Below are 20,637 nucleotides of genomic sequence, written 5' to 3' on the forward strand. Positions count from 1 at the left end.
TGACTTGTTTGATTGTTTTAATGTCGATGCATACGAGTGAACTTCGAGTCAAGTGAGTGAAATGATTCAGATGTGCATTTCGGAGCGCACTTGTTTTCAGTTTGTTTGTAAGGCTACATTGTTTCTTATTCGAGTTCTAAAGTTCACAGTAAATGTCAAACTTGTCATTTTGTATCAGCGGCTCTGGTTACGTGACTGTCACGAGCTATATGGAGAAACTTTGTACGACTGGAAAAATCTGGTCAAATTCTGCTCTTGATCAAAGAGTAAGCTGCGATGGAAATGCTTTCCCCAAACAGTAGGGATGTGCGGATCGATCCTAAAGTATCGATACTTCCGATACTGCTGTTGTATCAACATATCGATCCTCACACAAAAATAGATCCTGGCGTTTTTTGTTTGTTTGTTTGTTTGTTTGTTTGTTTTTAACTATTATTTGGTTTCCATGAACATATCATAAGCTTCAAAGTGAAAAATACTTGTGCAGGATTGGAACTGTTTCTTCTAACAAGAGGGATCAGTGCCATGCTGAGGGAATGAGAGAAAAACAGAGAAACTCCTTCTGGAATAAAATCACACTAAATAAAAACATATCTAAAGGCGACATTTATTAAAATGTGCTTGTGTGACGTTTGTTACAAGTTTATTTGAAAATTAAAAGTTGTTAGAACTTTGATAATGCCCTGTAATTGCAGTTAACCATGGTTTTACTACAGTAATACTGTAGTAGTAACTATGGTTAATTTTGTGGTAACTAGGGTTTAACTAAATCCCATGCTTAAACTATAGTTACTGTAGTGAAACCATGGTTCATTTTTGTAAAGGTAAACAAAGCAGAAGTGTAATAGTTTTTTGTTTAGGCTCATAAATGTAAAAAAAAAAAATGATGACTTGAATAACAAATAATATTTTAAATTCCCCATTTTATCCCAAGAAATCACAAAAAAATATATTCCATAGAGGAGTATTGGTAAAAAAAGTGGTATCGCCCATCCCTACCAAACAGCAGCAGAGCCATCGCGGGCACGTAGACTACACTCCCTTATAAAAATGTATTACACAGTTCTGTTGCTCATAAAAAAAAAAAAAAAAAATTGTTTTCATAATTTAATTTTAAATTAGGATTTCTAAACTAGATAGCTAGATTTCAGGTGACATATTGGACGATGTATCGTTCAATATATTATTTATGTTTATTTTGTTGAGATAGATATATTGATTGATTTCGTGTGACATAACGACAGATACATCAGTCGATAAATTGATTTCAGGTGACATAATGATCAATAAATCGGTCAATAAAAGTCATTTTATAAATGGACTGATTTATCGATTGATTGAAGGTGACATTTCGACCAAAATATCGGTCAATCCAAGTAATTTTTTGTCATTTTGGTGAGACTGATTAATTTCAGGTGACATCCCCAGGAAATGCATACACATACACAAAAGATAAAACATATACCGAATGTCGCTTTGCATAAAGCATAGTGTTTGCGTTTGCCAAATGCATAAATGTAAATGTACCTATCGAGAATGACTGGAATAGTCATGGCAATTATTTGGCCAAAAGGTTTGAGAGCCCTACAGTGGTGGCCAGTACCAATTAACCACAGTTTAATTATAGCAACATTAACTGAAATGTGCTATACAGATAAATTAAATTAAAACCAAACTGTAGTAACTGTGGTATTCTGGCAAAAGCAATGTTTACTAGAGATATACTTACTATGATACACTGGTGGCCAAAAGTTTGGTATAATGTACAGATTTTGCTGTTTCGAAAGGAAATTGGTACTTTAATTCACCAAAGTGGAATTCAGCTGATCACAGAGTATAGTCAGGACATTACTGATATAAAAAACAGCACCATCACTATTTGAAAAAAGTCATTTTTGATCAAATCTAGACAGGCCTCATTTCCAGCAGCCATCACTCCAACACCTTATCCTTGAGTAATCATGCTAAATTGCTAATTTGATACTAGAAAATCACTTGTCATTATATCAAACACAGCTGAAAGCTGTTTGGTTCGTTAAATGAAGCTTAACATTGTCTTTGTGTTTGTTTTTGAGTTGCCACAGTATGCAATAGACTGGCATGTCTTAAGGTCAATATTAGGTCAAAAATGGCAAAAAAGAAACAGCTTTCTCTAGAAACTCATCAGTCAATCACTGTTTTGAGGAATGAAGGCTATACAATGCTTGAAATCACCAAAAAACTGAAGATTTCATACAAAGGTGTACACTACAGTCTTCAAAGACAAAGGACAACTGACTCTAACAAGGACAGAAAGAGATGTGGAAGGACCAGATGTACAACTAAACAAGAGGATAAGTACATCAGAGTCTCTAGTTTGAGAAATAGACGCCTCACATGTCCTCAGCTGACAGCTTCATTGAATTCTACCCGCTCAACACCAGTTTCATGTACAACAGTAAAGAGAAGACTCAGGGGTGCAGGCCTTATGGGAAGAATTGCAAAGAAAAAGCCACTTTTGAAACAGAAAAACAAAAAGAAAAGGTTAGAGTGGGCAAAGAAACACAGACATTGGACAACAGATAATTGGAAAAGAGTGTTCTGGATCTTAACCCCACTGAGCTTTTGTGGGATCAGCTAGACTGTAAGGTGCGTGAGAAGTGCCCGACAAGACAGTCACATCTATGGCAAGTGCTACAGGAAGTGTGGGGTGAAATGTCACCTGAGTATCTGAACAAACTGGCAGCTAGAATGCCAAGAATCTGCAAAGCTGTCATTTCTGCACATGGAGGATTTTTTGATGAGAACTCTTTGAAGTAGTTTAAGTAGTTCTGAAATTTTTTTTTCTAATTGTAATTTTTCACGTTATTAATGTCCTGACTATACATTGTGATCAGTTGAATGCCACTTTGGTGGATAAAAAGTACCAGTTTCTTTCCATAAGAGCCAAATCTGTACATAATTCCAAACTTTTGGCCACCAGTGTATATAGTATGGTAAATATACAGTATCATAGTACTGTGATGCTATGGTAAATGTATTGCAAGGGAGACAATTTGCCATGTCCCCACAATCTTGTGTATACATAAACAAAACTCTTTTGAAAGGTCATGAAAGGTTAAATGAGATGTCATAAACGACATGAAAAGAGGCAACATTTTCGGTTTTCCATCGTCTTTCAACACTTACAGCTACTCTTAATTGTTGTAGATGTCAAAGAAACTCTCATCATTGAGCTAATGCTTGAGTAATTACTATGGCAACCGATGTAGACAAACTTGAAATTTACTACACTGCCTGAACAAACAGATCAGATTTTAGGCCTGTTATCTGCAAAATGTCCATTTGGACAGTCATTCCTTAAAGGGAGAGTTCACTCAAAAATGGAAATTCTGTCATCATTTGCTCACCTTCATGTTGTTTCAAAGTCAAATGACTTTCTTTTATGAAACACAAAAGGAGATATCTGGCAGAATGTTTGCTTCCCTCAGTCACCATTCACTTTCATTGCAATATTTTCCCATACGATGACAGTTCATGGTGACTGATGGCCAAAGAATGCTTTGCTTAGCGTTTGCGTACAGGATGCGTGGTGCAAATTTCGTCATCAGCAAAGTGCTCGAACACAACGCATGTTACCCAATTTTTTTTAATCATGCATACTCCGAACGCACTGTTGAACTATTTGCGCTAATAAGTGGATCCACATAAGTGGCCGTTGCTTTCAATAAGAAGTACAAGAAGGGGGGGCTTGGGTAGCTCAGCGAGTAAAGACGCTGACTACCACCCCTGGAGTTCGTGAGTTCAAATCCCAGGGCGTGCTGAGTGACTCCAGCCAGGTCTCCTAAGCAACCAAATTGGCTCGGTTGCTAGGAAGGGTAGAGTCACATGGGGTAACCTCCTCGTGGTCGCTATAATGTGGTTCACTCTCAGTGGGGCGCGTGTTGAGTTGTGCGTGGATGCCTTCACACATGCTATGTCTCCGCGGTAACGCGCTCAACAAGCCAAGTGATAAGATGCGCGGATTGACGGTCTCAGACGTGGAGGCAACTGAGATTCGTCCCCCGTCACCACGAGGACTTAGAGTGCATTGGGAATTGGCCATTCCAAATTGTGGTGAAAAAGGGGAGAAAATAAAAAAACAAAAGTACAAGAAGATGTAACTGCTGCTAAACATTAGGAGATGAAGGTGGAAACAACAACAGTGGATGTGCACATCAAGAAGTGAGGAGGTGTGAGGAGGTCAGGAGATATCTGCATTTGCATATCTCGAGCCTGAAGGACTTATAAAGACATCGCATTAATGTTCATTGTGAAAAGTCTTCAGGTTTTACACTAGCTGAGATGTTAACTAATAAATTCCTATATATCTATATACAGACTGCCCAGCAGATGGGCGCACATGGTTGACATTTGGATCCAACTGCTATCACTTTGTACATGGAGAAGAGGATATTGCCAAGAGCTACTCTATTCAAGATGCCAAAGATATGTGCAGAGGATATGGTAATTACCTTTTTGTACTTGTCAGGTGAAGTATTTTTTTCATGCATTTATAGAACCATTTACTGTACATGTATTCTGTATGACAAAGTTAATCCCCCAAATAATTATTTTTTAGATCTCTTGACAGTGAAAAGTGCCGAGGAGAATGACTACATCATTAAATACAGCCCTTCTGTGTGGAAAGGCAATATGAGCGTATGGCTTGGAATGTATTATGACAGCGACGGTAAGTTTGATTTCCATCTGAAAAAATGCATGTGTCTCAAAAACTAGTGAGCTGCCCAGGATTTGAGACACAGCCCTCCTTTGCCAGTTGCCATACACTCTCAACATCTGAGGGAGACTTTGCACCAGAGTCACAGCATACCTTAAATTTGAGGTTGAGCGTTATATTGGTTTTACCCGATAGTTTCTTTCTGGATCTATTAGTTATAGATTTTTTGTTTTATTACTCCGTTTCCATCGCTAAAGGATAACAGCTGCCTCTAGAGGTGAAATAAAATCAATCAGTGACTCTGCGTGGAGTTTGTTGTGCCACGTGACTACGTTAAACACGGAGCCAGACAGAACCAATGTAAAACAGACATAGAAAAGCCTAGGTATGTTTGCAGTACATGTTATCAGTACATACAGTTTCAATACAATAAAATCAAACATTTGACAACCAAAATGTAAAAGTAGGTGTTAGAAAACTGCATGTTGCCTACAAAGTGGAGAGGATGTTAACATTAGCTTTTCTAATGGTTTGAACAATGTTGTGAAGTCAAGGAAACTGCTCAACGTTTGTCTTAATTTACCATTTTGAATAAACACATATATTTCAAAATGTATTTTGGACTTGTTTATAATTAAACGTTTCTCTTTAAGCACCTTTTTTTTTTTTTCTGGTTATCACTGGGATTTTACGGAGCCCTCTAGATGACAGGGCGGGAAGTTTTTTTCTGAAACAGTTTTGCATGCCCTAATAAATGTATCATAGTTTTACTACAGTAACTATATTTTAACCATGATATTCGTAGTGAAACCATAGTATTAATACAGGAAGATGACAACAGTGGTACGAAATATAGCTGCAAGCAGACCAATGGCATGTAAGGAAGTATCACTGGACACCACTGATTTTGACTTTAAGAAAAGCAGCATAAAAACATCGGTAGAATTGCTCAAATTTAAATATAATTAATTATAACTTATGACAAATAGGTGGCGCTGTCACCGAATTTATATGGTGAGGTCAGGGTGTGGTCATAATGACACACACAAAGTTTCATGAAAATACAGCGTCAAGTGCTGCAGACATACAGCCTCAGATGCTTCTTTGGCTACTTGCCATTAAATTTGATGGTGTGGTATTCGAGAACCATTTCATCTATCGAAATGCTGTTTATAACTTGTTGTCGGGCGTGTCCCTAGATGTTACACAACAAATTTAGTGCGAATCGGACATACGACCTAGGAGGAGTTTGAAAAAGTAGGTTTTCAATTGAATTCAAAATTGCGGTCAGGAAATATGGCCGACCATGGAAGATTGTATATCAGCCTATTCGGCATGACCCAAGGAATCTAAAGAGACCAGCCGCATAATTTTAGGCCAAACTATTCATAAGTTATACGCGAAAATATCCATTCTCCTGACCAATAGGTGGCACTGTGGAGAAACGCTGCAAGCAACCTCAGGGCATGCTTGTGATGACATGTAGAAAGTTTTGTGTCAATACACTAATGCGTTGCGTAATTATAGTGTCACGTCCACTTTTGCGTGCTCGCGGTCAAATTCGTTGAACAGTTAACGGTGTGGTCTATCAAAAAGCTTTTGATAACTTATTGTCAACAGTGTCCCTAGATGATACACAACAAATTTCGATCTAATCCGACAAAAGGTCGGACAAGTTTGAAAAAGTAGGTTTTTCGTATAATTCAAATTGTGGAAAATCTAGGGGGTGGAGCTTAAATTTCACGTACCTATTCCGATTCAGCTTGACTCAAGGGATCACAGGAAAAAAGAATTTTGATTCTAGGCCTTACAGTTTAAAAGTTATAGGCCAAAACGTAAGTGACATTTTGAAAACTTGGTGGTGCTAGAGGGTATGAGTTTGAGACCCCAAATATGGGTCAGACACATTTGAGAGTGTCCTCTATCAGTGTGCCAAATTTCATAACTTTCCGGTTCTATGGGCTGCCATAGACTTCAATGGCGGAAGAAGAAGAAGAGGAGCACTACCGATTACAATAGGTGCCTACACACTTTCATTGCTTGGCCCATAAAAATCATAACTTTGTGGTTACTATGGTTTTACTACACATACCATGGTATTTGTAGTAATACCATGATTTTTGCCTAAAACTATGGTTAATACAGTCTACAATATTACTATAGTAAAGCCATGGTACAGTATAGTAAAAACATGGATACTACAATCACGGTTACTACAGTATTACTATAGTGAAACCATGGTTTCTGCCAAAAACATGGTTACTACATGGTTACTAGTTTATAGTTGATAATAAATCCATAGTATTACTATAGTAATATTGTATTTGTAGACTGTAGTAACCCCTAGTTTTAGGCAGAAACCATGGCTTTAATACAGTATTCTGTATCCATAGAGTAACCATGGTTTTACTATTTGTAGAACATTTTAGAAAATTTACTATAAACCATAGTAACCACAAAATTATAATTTTTATTACCATTGTTTTCGTTTTCCTGTATTAGTACTGTGGTTTTAAACTCGTGCGACCCCGCGTCCACATGTGTGGACGTTGTATTTTGGCTTCACTATACACAACACATAATTTAAATGAATTACAACCAACTGAATACGTTCACAAGACTCTACACAGTCATTTAAGGGATTTTTGATTGAAACCTGTGTGGTTGTAAAGTGTAGTGTCTAGTTTAGTTTGAAATGCCACTTTAAAAAATCAGTTCATTTTTTGCGCATCGGTGCGCTGACAAAACATGAAGTCCTCATATGTGGAAAATGGGACCTTGTTAGTTATTTCGAATAATTTTCAACTTTAACACATCTGTGGGTCATTTCACTTCATTTTAATATAAATTTTGTTATATTTTATTTTGTTATCGCTGTACAATATGGTTCTATTTAGTAAATGCATTCCTATATATTTACTGTGTATTTTCACATTGAGAATAAATGTATTCATGCTAACTGTTCTGAGACCAGTGCAGACAGACAGCACACTGGAGGTTAAGTCATTCACTAAATAGGGAGCAAGGGAGCATCCTATAGCTCTCTATGCAGCTAAGTGCATTCACTCCTAAAATCCATCCAAAAGTTCAGTTTCAGGCTGCAGATGATGTTTGGATCACTCAACATGTTTATCAGACATGTGACAATGATAATCAGTACATAGATTCAGAATTTATAATGTATCATTTTATTTTAGCATGGTTGGCAGTGATTGGATGATGCTGGACATTACTTTGAATAATAATTATTTATTCAGCTTTATAGAAAATCTCAAAAACATGAATTACCAACACTCCTGGACACAGGAGCTTGGTATTTCTTAAAAATGTCACAATTTAGTCCCGTTGACCACATATGTGGACATCAATATTTAGGAAAACGATTTGCTCTAGAATTAAAAAAAAATGTATTTGCTTATTAGCTGCTACTAGTTACAAATCAAAAAGGGAAATGAAAATGCACACAGCAGTCATACAGGGGTATCAGGAGGTTAATACAAATATTATGGTTAAAATATATATATATATAAAAAATACATTTATTGCAAGGGTACATAAAACTATTGCGAGAGAATGCAAATCTATAGCGAGGGAACGCAAAACTATTGCGAGGGAACGCAAACTTATTGAGAGGGAACGCAAAAACTATTTCAGAAATAAATTCTCGCCCTGTCCTCTAAGGGGCTGCGTAGGACTTTGGTTGCACAATAAACTATCAGCTTTTTTATTATTATTATTTTGGACTTTTGTTGCCTCTATGTCTGTGACTCACAATAATGAAATTCTTGTTGATTAATCGGTTATTGGCCTTTTCCACCAACAACATAAAGATAAAAATCAAAGTCAACATGAAATCAAAATTGACACTATTTACTTTCCTAGGACAGGTTTGTGGTCTTACTGTAATCAATTCGTACTCATTATTGAAGAAAATAAGTATTTGTAATCTTTCAGCAAATTATAACAAATTGCTCCTCCTCTTAAATGAGATTCCTTTTTGAGTGACATCACCAAGCCCTCATATTTTCACTCAGAAATACATCACGTACTGTAACAGGAGGAAAATGGCTTGTGAATGCTATTTCATGTTGACTTTAAAGTATTCCTCTTTTCCAGGGATGGAAAATGTTCCAAAAATAAGATGAAAAACCTCGATCATCCACAACATTAAAACCACCTGTCTAATATTGTGTAGGTCCCCCTCGTGCTGCCAAAACAACATCAACCCGCATCTCAGAATAGCATTCTGAGATGATATTCTTCTCACCACAATTGTACAGAGTGGTTATCTGAGTTACCGTAGACTTTGTCAGTTCAAACCAGTCTGGCCATTCTCTGTTGACCTCTCTCATCAACAAGACGTTTCTATCCGCAGAACTGCCGCTCACTGGATGGATTTTGTTTTTGGCACCATTCGGAGTAAATTCTAGAGACTGTTGTGTGTGAAAATCCCAGGAGATCAGTAGTTACAGAAATACTCAAACCAGCCCATCTGGCACCAACAATCATCCAAGCGATTATCTAATCAGCCAATCATGAGGCAGCAGTGCAGTACAATACTCATGCAGATACAGGTCAGGAGCTTCAGTTAATGTTCACATCAACCATCAGAATGGGGAAAAAAATCAGTGATTTGGACCGTGGCATGATTGCTGGTTTGTGTATTTCTGTAACTGCTGATCTCCTGGGATTTTCACACACAACAGTCTCTAGAATTTACTCAGAATGGTGCCAAAAAACTTCCAGTGAGTGGCAGTTCTGTGGACGGATACACCTTGTTGATGAGAGAGGTCAACAGAGAATGGCCAGACTGGTTCGAACTGACAGAGTCTACGGTAACTCAGATAACCACTCTGTATAATTGTGGTAAAAAGAATATCATCTCAGAATGCTATAACTATTCAGTTGGCACTGTTTTGGTGGCACGAGGGGGACCTACACAATATTAGGCATGTGGTTTAAATGATGTGGCTGATTGGTGTATTTTATCCATGAAAACCCAAAATGTATGCAGCAGCCGGTTAAGCAGATTATTGGACTCGGTCCAGTTTCTCCTTACTGGAATGTAGCTGAATTTGACTAATCTGTTCAAGGCAGGGGCCTTGGCAAATACTAGTTTACAGGACTGTTGTTTAGTCAGTGCTTTTAGTTCACCATAAAGGAGAAATGTTTTCGAGAATCATGAGCATTCTGACTGCCCATGCAGTTACTGTATCTTCTTAAAATTTGTTTAACTTGTTATTGGATTGGGTGAATGAAATCACGAGTTCTTTCTGTTTTAATGGATTAAAAATAAAACCTTTAGCATAGGCACAGGTGGGCCTGGGTGGGCCAGTGCCACCCACTGGCATTCAGGCCCACCCAATCATTGTCTTATGCCCATTTTCCACCAACAGCCAGTAGCTTGCTGGCATTGAACCACAAATCGCTAACGTCAGAGGCTGTTGGGCTGGATAATGTCAGTATCAAAGCTTTCAAAACAACAGCAGCACAAAAAACAAAACTAGATGCACTCAGTACAACGAAGCTATTTACACTGTAAACAGTTGATGCAATGATGAGATGCGCGTTCAGTTGACGGGCATCCTGGATCATGCAGCAGCTCCAACCACTTTATTTTCCTCATATGATATGAAGAATTGTGTTAATTAGGCTATATATTTAAATAACTTCAAACCTGTTCATCAAAACCAGATCATGCTGACAGCTTAATTAAATAACTGGGTATGTTAAAATACTCTCAACTCCTAAGACTTTTAAACTCCATGCTTTTCAAAAGCTCTATTTGGACAGGATTAGTTTTATATGGGGTGTGGGGTAATGTAATAATTACCAAAGCTCCTCAGTGAATTTTAATCCCGTGCAAAACATTGATGTCAGTCATTTTTCCGGATTTTTTCCTGACTGCGTGCTCCAGCACTGGTTAAAATTACAGCATGTTTTGCCAAAAGCCCATCAATCTGCACTTTCCAGCACTTGGGCACTTTAAATATCATTGTTTCTTAAATTCTCTGATTGTCTGAAGTAGATATTGATCAAGAGAAGATGCCAGAAAGTGTAAGACGTGCTTCACAACTTCAGATAACGCTGGCTGTTGCGTTTGAACTGATGCATGTTTTTCTCAAGCATTTTATGCTGTTGAGTGTTTAATAACCCATATAAAAGAGAAAGAAACAAGAATTTTGTCTTTTGGTTTGGATAATTAGAAGGAACACAAGCATATAACTTTGTGATTTGAGCAGAATGAGTGCGGAAAATTGAGTTGAGTCCCGCTTTTCGCAAAATAGGCATATATTCCAGAGGGACAAATAAAATTACATAATGTGAAGGGACTGTCCTTATTTTAATTCAAGAGTGCATATAAGATTACAGACTTATAAATGTCACCAGTTCTGTTGTATTTAGCCAGGTATTCCAATCAAATTGTTTTATATCACAGATACAGGATATGATCATGTTTAATATTTCCTGCATAATTAATCAGCACTTTTTCTAATAGGTCAGTTACGCATGTCAGCAGTATGTAAATGCAGAATACACACCCATCTCTGTGATTTTACAGACATCAATTATCCTGTGTGAATCGATGGTAAACAGTATAGGCTAGGTGTCCACAGTAATAATTACTTTGCGGACATATGTCCGGAAAACGAATACCGTCCAAATATGGCTTTACCATAGGCTGTTGCAGCAGGGTCATCTCTGCCCCCACTTTAACAATACTAGAGTTGCAACGCAGTGACACAATCAGAGAAAAATTTCCGTAATTTTATCCAACTTTTTCATCCATTTGGGAAAATGACCAAAATCGGTCCATTCCATGGTTAAAATGTCCATTCTGTTTTTCAAACATTTCTGGAGTAAATCCCCAGAATCCCCATATAATAATTAAAATCTGTTCTCAGCCATAATATAATTATAATATAATATAAATAAATAAAAATGTCTGAATGCACTCAAACACAACTATTGTTGATTGATCTTTTAATATTCTTAAATTAGACAACCTTAAGTAGCTAAATGTTCTAAATACGCCCCTGGAAAACAATTAGGTAGACATCAAAAACGTAAAATAAAATAAATAAAAAAATACAAAGTTTGCATACTGTATCTCATACAATCAGTAATTTCTCTTGGCCCACCCACCCAAAAGTTTCTGCTTACGCTATTGCATAAAACACATAAAACAGATATGCATGTGTTGCACAAGATAGAAGACAATGTTAGCATCCATTTATTTTGTATTTTAGGTGGAAAGTGTTTCATTTAGGGATTTTGTTGCGCTATTTTTGTCTTGCGGGTTTAAAGTCAGCATGGATTTAAAATCAACAAGTCACAGGAGGTGTTTGCAGGAGGTTTGCAATTCTTCACCGGCTGTGGTGAACCTGCAGCAAATCATTGCAACAATGAAGAGTTTGCCGCAAAGCTTACACTTATTTTGCTTGTTTTGCATGTGAAAATGAGTGCAAGTTTGCGGCAACTCTATATTTTTTGTAAGGGCGATGTACAAGGGGTGCTATTGCGGATACCGGAGCAAAACGTCTGCTTGTACAGTCAGTTTTCTCATTCAGGTCAACTACTGTCATGGTGAATCAACAGTTTGAAGAGAATCTTACTGTGCAAGCGAAAGTTAAACTGTTGGCAAATGTTTATTTAGCTACCTGAATAATTACATGAAAGGTTTAATGGCATGTGAAGGTAATTTTATCACCTCTTTGAGTGCAGAGGTTTGTTACAGCCACAGCACTTGAGCGCATGTTGAGTATGTACAAGTATGGGACTTTGTGTGCTCTCCAATGCATTGGCTTAGCATTCACGTGTAGAGAAGATTTCGAGCTGTATTCCCCATGTGCAATTTTCACACATGTTGTTCCACAACACAAGGAAATCCTGTGATTTAGGGGCTAAATGGGGGGGGGTTGGCATGTTCAAAGAATAAATTATCCGCACCCAGACTTGTATTGCTTTTAACTGAACAGTATAGACAAATATTCCAGACGCCACATGTTTACATCAAACCAGACTGGCTGCATGATGAAAGACATTACTTAGTTATTGAACAATGAATCAGAAGACAAAGTGAACTTCGATCATCTTTTGTAGGGCTCAACAATAAGGATGACCCGATGAGAGAGATGCAGGCCATTAAACTTGGCTACATAAATATGTCTATTCAAAACAGATGTAAATTCGATCTGCTAGTTCAACGTAGCAGTTGAAGTCAGAAGTTTACATATACATAGGTTAAAGTCATTAAAACTAATTTTTTAACCACTCCACAGATTTAATATTAGCAAACTATAGTCATTTAGGACATCTACTTTGTGCATGACACAAGTAATTTTTCCAACAATTTTTTAGAGACAGATTGTTTCACTTTTAGTGGACTATATCGCAATTCCAGTGGGTCAGAAGTTTACATACACTAAGTTAACTGTGTCTTTAAACAGCTTGGAAAATTCCAGAAAATTATGTCAAACTTTAGACAATTAGTTTCTGATAGGAGGTGTACTGAATTGGAGGTGTACCTGTGGATGTATTTTAAGGCCTACCTTCAAACTCAGTGCCTCTTTGCTTGACATCATGGGAAAATCAAAAGAAATCAGCCAAAAAATTGTGGAACTCCACAAGTCTGTTTCATCCTTGGGAGCAATTTCCAAACGCCTGAAGGTACCACATTCATCTGTATGAACAATAGGTGTGAAAAGTGCAAATCAATCCCAGAACAACAGCAAAGGACCTTGTGAAGATGCTGGAGGAAACAGGTAGGCAAGTATCTATATCCACAGCAAAAAGAATCCTATATCGACATAACCTGAAAGGCTGCTCAGCCACTCCAAAACCCCCATAAAAAAGCCAGACTACAGACTACTTTTTTGGAGAAATGTCCTCTGGTCTAATGAAACAAAAATGTAATCGTTATGTTTGGAGGAAAAAGGGTGAGGCTTGCAAGCCGAAGAACACCATCCCAACCGTGAAGCATGGGGGTGGCAGCATCATGTTGTGGGGGTGCTTTGCTGCAGGAAGGACTTGTGCACTTCACAAAATAGATGGCATCATGAGGAAGGAAAATTATGTGGATATATTGAAGCAACATCTCAAGACATCAGCCAGGAAGTTAAAGCTCGGTCACAAATGGGTCTTCCAAATGGACCATGACCCTAAGCATACCTCCAAAGTTGTGGTAAAATGGCTTAAGGACAACAAAGTCAAGGTATTGGAGAGGCCATCACAAAGCCCTGACCTCAATACGATAGAAAATTTGTGGGCAGAACTGAAAAAGCATGTGCGAGCAAGGAGGTCTACAAACCTGACTCTGTTACACCAGTTCTGTCTGGAGGAATGGGACAAAATTCCAGCAACTTATTGTGAGACGCTTGTGGAAGGATACCCAAAACATTTGACCCAAGTTAAACAATTTAAAGGCAATGTTACCAAATACTAACAAAGTGTATGTAAACTTCTGACCCACTGGGAATGTGATGAAAGAAATAAAAGCTGAAATAAATAATTAACTGGTCTGAACACTTTGTTCACGAATCGAACTGATCTGGAATGAACTCACTGACTTGATCCAGTCACAGTGGTTAACAGCTTACTGGAGAGCAGGATTACACTAAATAGCGATTTAAATTCATATCTATTATTATTAAAATAAAGTAGTGATCCTAACTGACCTAAAACAGGGAATGTTTTCTACGATTAAATGTCAGGAATTGTGAAAAACAGAGTTTAAATGTATTTGGCTAAGGTGTATGTAAACTTCTGACTTCAACTGTATATGAAAATATAACAGAGTTCACTTCCATGATTATAATAATAATTTAAGGCAGTGAAATTTTGCTGCAATTAATGTGCCGCATAAAAACCAGAAAGAGGAGGTGTCTAAAATTGCTTGGACGGTTGCGGTACAAAAGACAACAGCTGTTATGTGCCGCATTTCCTTTGTCATCTTTGGGCTCCCAAACATCCATATTTTTACATATAAAAAATAAACATATTTTTACAACACAAATGAATTGACCAATTGCGATTATGTGTTTTTCAGTGGCGTAGCCATGTGTGTGCCAGGGTGTGCAACTGCCACCCCAAAACGTAAGCTTGCACACCTAAATGAAATGGCAGTTTGTTTGTTTTTTACGCTTTATTGTTTGCATCATGTCAGACATGGTATTATCCTTTATTTATATTGGCTTAATAATTAACGTAACAACAGTAATTTTTTCCTTTTTTTATTATGAACCAAACCTCCACTCAATAAATGCCTGGGTCACTCAGCGAGTATTGACGTTGACTATCACCCCTGGAGTCGTGAGTTCGAATCCCAGGGTGTGCTGAGTGACTCCAGCCAGGTCTCCTAAGCAACCAAATTGGCCCGGTTGCTAGGGAGGGTAGAGTCACATGGGGTAACCTCCTCGTGGTCACGATTAGGGGTTCTCGCTCTCAATGGGGCATGTGGTAAGTTGTGCATGGATTGCGGAGAGTAGCATGAGCCTCCCGTGCTGTGAGTCTCCGCAGTGTCATGCACAACGAGCCACGTGATAAGATGCACGGACTGACCGTCTCACTTGCTAACCTTTTCCCTTTATACTTCTATCCAATAATGGGATTGCAGGGGTTTTTTGTCATGACAATGAAGTTGTAAAATAGGATATAACTTATAAGTTACCAAGCGATTTTTTTCACACTTAAATCATGTTAACGTATAATGTGGCTAATGTGTCTTGTGGCTATACTTTTGAAATAGTGTTTTTTAAGGATGGTTATGGACTGGCCCCTTTCACTTCCATTGTAAGTGCCTCACTGTGACCCAGATTTTTGCTCATTTGTTATTTAATATTCTATTTTTTTTTTATTTTTTTAAATAAACTAGGTTTGAGGATAAATTTAATTTTTTCAATAATCAACATAAATACACAAATGCTTAAGATAATTAGTGAAATAAGTTTCACTTTAATTATTTGTCACAACATTCTCTCATTTCGATTCCTTGTCTCTTGTAGATGATGTGTTTAAGTGGCATGATGATAACAGTGTGTTGAGTTATAATAACTGGGAGGACGGTGGCTCTGATGACACAGACCTTTCTCTCATGGACACCTGTGTGACTCTTCACACCAACACTGGAAAGTGGGAGAACATCAGCTGTACAGATGAACCTGAGAACGGAGTCGTGTGCCAGACAAGTACGTTCACATTTACACCACCATACTCAATATCATAAAATAACATTTGGAAAGACGACCTTTAGGATGAAGGCTGACTTTGATATTGCCTGATGTTGTGACAAAAAGTAGGGACACAGCTGTGAAACCTTAGTCATTTCTACCAAACATAGTCGAAATGCTTCTTTTATACAGAGCCTATATATAATATACACATTCATATTCAATGTTTTTTCACTGTGTAATTTCTGCGCCACTAGCGTCACCAAACAAAATTGTCAAAATAATTCCCAAACACTCCCAGCTTCTGCTATTGGTCAGCCAAACTGATAGTCTTGCCCCAAGCTCTTGTCATTGGTTAAGTGAGTGATTCTGTGTCAGGCTGGATGAGACACTTAAATAAACAGAGCAACGTTGTGGAAATGCCACAAAAACATATTTGTTACAGTTTGCAAGGAAAATCAACATACAAATGGTTTACTTATAGACCACATTTACAGCTGGTTTTAAAGGAATTATTCACCCAAAAATGAAAATTCTCACATCATGTCCTCACACTCATGCCATCCCAGATGTGTATGACTTACTTTCTTCTGCTGAAAACAAAGATTTTTAGAAGAATATCTCAGTTCTGTAGGTCCAAACAATGCAAGTGAATGGTGAACAAAACGTTTAAGCTCTAAAAAGCACATAAAGGCAGCATAAAATAATCCATACGACTCCACTGGTTCTTCAGAAGTGATATGATAGGTGTGGGTCAGAAACAGATCAAAATTTAAATCCTTTTTTACTATAAATTCTCCTTCCTGCCCAGTAGGTGACAGTATGCACAAAGAATGTGAATGTGAAAGTGAAATTGGAGATTTGTAGTAAAAAAGGACTTAAATATTGATCTTTTTCTCACCAATACCTATCAAATAATTTCTGAAGACATGGATTTAACCACTGGTGTCATACACATTACTTTTATATGTTTTTTTTAAATCATCTGAATTAAAAAAAAAAAAAAAAAGTTGTTTAGATTAGCGCTTTAGGGTTTGTTGACATTACATCATCAATGAAACAAAGTCATAAAATTGGATATAACTTTACACAGAAAAGGTTAGTAAGTGATTTTATCACAGTAAAATTATTTTTACACACTTATCTTGTGGCTTTACTTTTGAAAAAGTGAGTATTTTAATGTATTTCAAAGATTGGCCCCATTGACTTCCATTGTAAGTGCCTCACTGGAACCAAGATTTTTGCTTTTTTTAAAGAAAAGGAGGGAAGGGTCAAAATAAATTTTTGTGGTAATCAACATGATGCCATTGAACTTAACTTGTATTGAACCCAGAACATTTCTTTAATTGGCATATTATGTGATTAGCTTATTTTATTTTATTTTATTTTTTTTTTTTTTTTTTTTTGGGATTGACAGCCCTAGTTTTAACATTGTAAAAATTACACTCTTCATCTTTAAGATGAATATATAATTTATTCCATATGATGTATTGAGTTATGTCAGAGGATAGGTGGTTTAAAAGATAGTGAGTGATACAAAAATTATAATAATATTAATTTAGATAAAATAGAGAATAAAATGTAATGGTAAATTTGTGGTGAGAGGTTCTAGCCATTTGTTTCTGTTTTCAAAACTAATTACAGGTCAAATTGCGTGTTATGTTTTGTCACATATCTAAACATAGACTTTGCTGTTTTTGTTTCTTGTTTTTTTTTTCAGAGGCAGTCTGGACAGTTGCACCCAGTAAGTATGATTTTATAATTTAATTTAATTTGTATTTAATTAATTAATTTATTAATTATATTATTTTTATTTATTCATTACTATTTTATTGTATTTTGTCGAATTTCGTTTAGAAGTTTCGAATCACTGTACAGGAGACAATGCACAGGATTTTATCACACCTCAAATTCTATTAATTATCCTCCGGCTGATTCAAGAAGGACTGTTGGCGTGCAGCCTAGTTTTTCTTTGCACATTGTCAGCGCATGCGCCTGCCGTTGACTGTGCTATAAGAGTAGCGTCCATCGTGCTCATGTGGGCTTGCCAAAAGAGTATACTTTTTAAGGCTAGAGCACTGGACCGTGCACGAGACGTAACCGCATGCAGAAAAACGGAGTGTACCCTAACCTTAAGTTTTCTGGAGCCATTTAGTAGTGTTGTGTTGGACACTTCTATTCTAAACCATCACTAATCAACCGAGAGCTCTTGTTCTTGTGTTTACCACACTTTTTACTCTCTCCTGCTTGTATCTAGAGAGTAGTCCTCTTCTGTCAGCTCTGGTCATCATCAGTGTGGTGCTGATTGTCGCCGTGTCTGCAGTGGTTTGGTTCCTTCACCAAAGAAACAACCCGGGTTCCTCCATCCTCAACTTAATCGAGTACCACCCGCCCTTCAGATCCCCGTCTGCTGATCAGACCTGCCTGGTAGAAGCTGAAGAAATAGAGGAGACACCTTAGAGCTCAATGCTACGATAATGATGATGTCCTTTAGCCATGCCTAGGTTAGAATAAACAGCAAGACAGCATGGAAGATCATGAACTCTTCCCTTTTCACTGGTTGATCGAGAGTTCCTCAACTATGGGCTACACCGAACAAAGGCAGTCATAATCGTTAGTGAAAGACTATTGGGGAAATGTTGTGTGTCTGAATGCAATATGTGTAATGAAGCTAGCAATCAATGGGACTTTCTTGCACAAGAACATTTAAAGGGATAGTTCACCCAAAAATGAAATTTACTCATCCTCTTGTAATTCCAAACTCGTATGGAACACAAATAGTCTCCATGGACATTGAAGCCTTCAAGCTTCAAAAAGGATGCAAAAGCACTGTAAAAGTGGTCCATACGACTTCTGCACTATATTCCAAGTCTTCTAAAGCCATAAGATAGCTTTCTCTGAGGAACAGGCCTAAATTTAAATTGCTATTTAGTGTAATCCTGCTCTCCAGTAAGCTGTTAACCACTGTGACCGGATCAAGTCAGTGAGTTCAGTCCAGATCAGTCCGATTCACGAACAAAGCATTCAGACCAGTTATTTGAACTGGATCAACTGATTCATTCCAACTCAAAAGATTTGATTCGAGAGCTGCAGCAGAGAGCAAGATTTTAAGTAAATAACGACCTACCTATAATTTCTCTTGTGTTTCAATGAAAAAATAATAGTATACATGGAATGACATGAGAGTGAAGAAAAAATGACAGAACGTTTGCTTTTTGGTAAAAACTATTCCTTTAAAATTTTGTGTTTATTTTGTGAGTGCCAAATCACTGTCATGAGATTTACTAAATGGGAAGTTGCAACAGATTTCTCCTGGTACGGTCGGACCATACTGTAGTGTTCCTTTTCCAGCTCTTTCCCGTTTTCCCAGGCTAAAAAACGTCTTAAACCAGCATAAGATGGTTTGCTGGTCTAAGCTGGTTCAAGATGGTCGGCCAGCTGATCTTTCTGCCTAATAAGTGCCCAAAACACTTCTCTACAACCAGCCAACAGACCAATCTAACCAGTCTGGAAGACCCACAAACCAACTTAGACTGGTTTAAGCTGTGTTTTCAGCAGGACTCTGAAAAGGCAAGTATTAAAGTTTTTTACAGCTAGCACTTCATACACATCTCAAGTTCTTGGATATTGATACTTCCTGATTGCCAATGACAATATCTTTGAATGTTTCTGATTTTGTTTTAAGATTTGGATTTGCCACTATGTTCAATGTTACATCTGTGTTACAAATTAATCATATTGTGTAAACATCGATTGATGCTTTCTTTTTTCCTTTAGTGAACAACAAGACATTTATCAGAGAGAAACTAATCAAATATGAGTCTTTCCAGACTAATAAACAAACACAAAACAAATTTTAAAAGTTTTTCGATTCCAGCTTTTTATTCTGACACCTAGTAAAAGCAACCGAACACAAGTGTAGCGTTCCCTGTGTTAATGTATTTCCTATTGAAACAGGAACTTTGGATGAGACATATTGAAGGACTTGCCTGTTTTTCAAAAATAGCTAATAGCCTGCCCTGTAGTTTATTAAGGGGGAGACCTCATTCCAGAGGGCATTTGATTGGAAAAAAAATCAAATGCGATTGAGTGCAAGATGAGTCTTCAGTATGGTCTTTTTCAGAAAATAATGCCAGTTTTAAATGCATATACCTGCTAAATGTTAATTTTGTCCATTTTAAGGTGTGCACTAGTTTGTATATACCAGGGGTATTCAATTAAAGTTTCAAGAGGTCCGGTCTCTACATTTCCTTCCCAGTAATGGTCCAGAAAAGAATAACTTGCACAGTGTCAGTAGTTATTATAACTTTCCATGTTGGCAGCAATAGTACTTCATAAAAGAAAGAAAAAAATTAAACAGTTGAAATAGTCTCTTCAAAGCAGAGATGAGGACATTGGCCCAGAGACAAAGCCAAAGCAGTGGGGTGTGAGGGGTCTTTTCTACCAAAAAGATTAGGCTAATATATTTCATATGGTTCATTAGTCGAGGGCACTTACAGTTGTGCTCAAAAGTTTACATACCCTGGCAAAAATTGTGAAATTTTGGCATTGATTTTGAAAATATGACTGATCATGCAAAACAGCTGTCTTTTATTTAAGGATAGTGATCATATGAAGCCATTTATCATCACATAGTTGTTTGGCTCCTTTTTAAATCATAATGATAACAGAAATCACCCAAATGGCCCTGATCAAAAGTTTACATACCCTTGAATGTTTGGCCTTGTTACAGACACACAAGGTGACACACACAGGTTTAAATGGCAATTT

General features: G+C 37.2%; 1 protein-coding gene across 1 annotated transcript in view; it reads left to right on the forward strand.

The window, feature by feature from the left end:
• cd302 (CD302 molecule) overlaps positions 1-19,721 on the forward strand; it is a 19,946-nt gene extending 225 nt beyond the window's left edge. Inside the window, exons 2-6 of the mRNA XM_051710700.1 lie at positions 4,360-4,485; positions 4,601-4,711; positions 15,703-15,885; positions 17,588-17,611; positions 18,125-19,721. Coding sequence (XP_051566660.1) covers positions 4,360-4,485; positions 4,601-4,711; positions 15,703-15,885; positions 17,588-17,611; positions 18,125-18,327 — 647 coding nt within the window. The 3' untranslated portion in view covers positions 18,328-19,721. The remainder of the gene's footprint in view (positions 1-4,359; positions 4,486-4,600; positions 4,712-15,702; positions 15,886-17,587; positions 17,612-18,124) is intronic.
• The last annotated feature ends 916 nt before the right edge of the window (positions 19,722-20,637 follow it).

The sequence above is a fragment of the Myxocyprinus asiaticus genome, chromosome 11 (genome assembly GCF_019703515.2).
Source record: "Myxocyprinus asiaticus isolate MX2 ecotype Aquarium Trade chromosome 11, UBuf_Myxa_2, whole genome shotgun sequence".
In the NCBI taxonomy this organism is placed as follows: Eukaryota; Metazoa; Chordata; class Actinopteri; order Cypriniformes; family Catostomidae; genus Myxocyprinus; species Myxocyprinus asiaticus.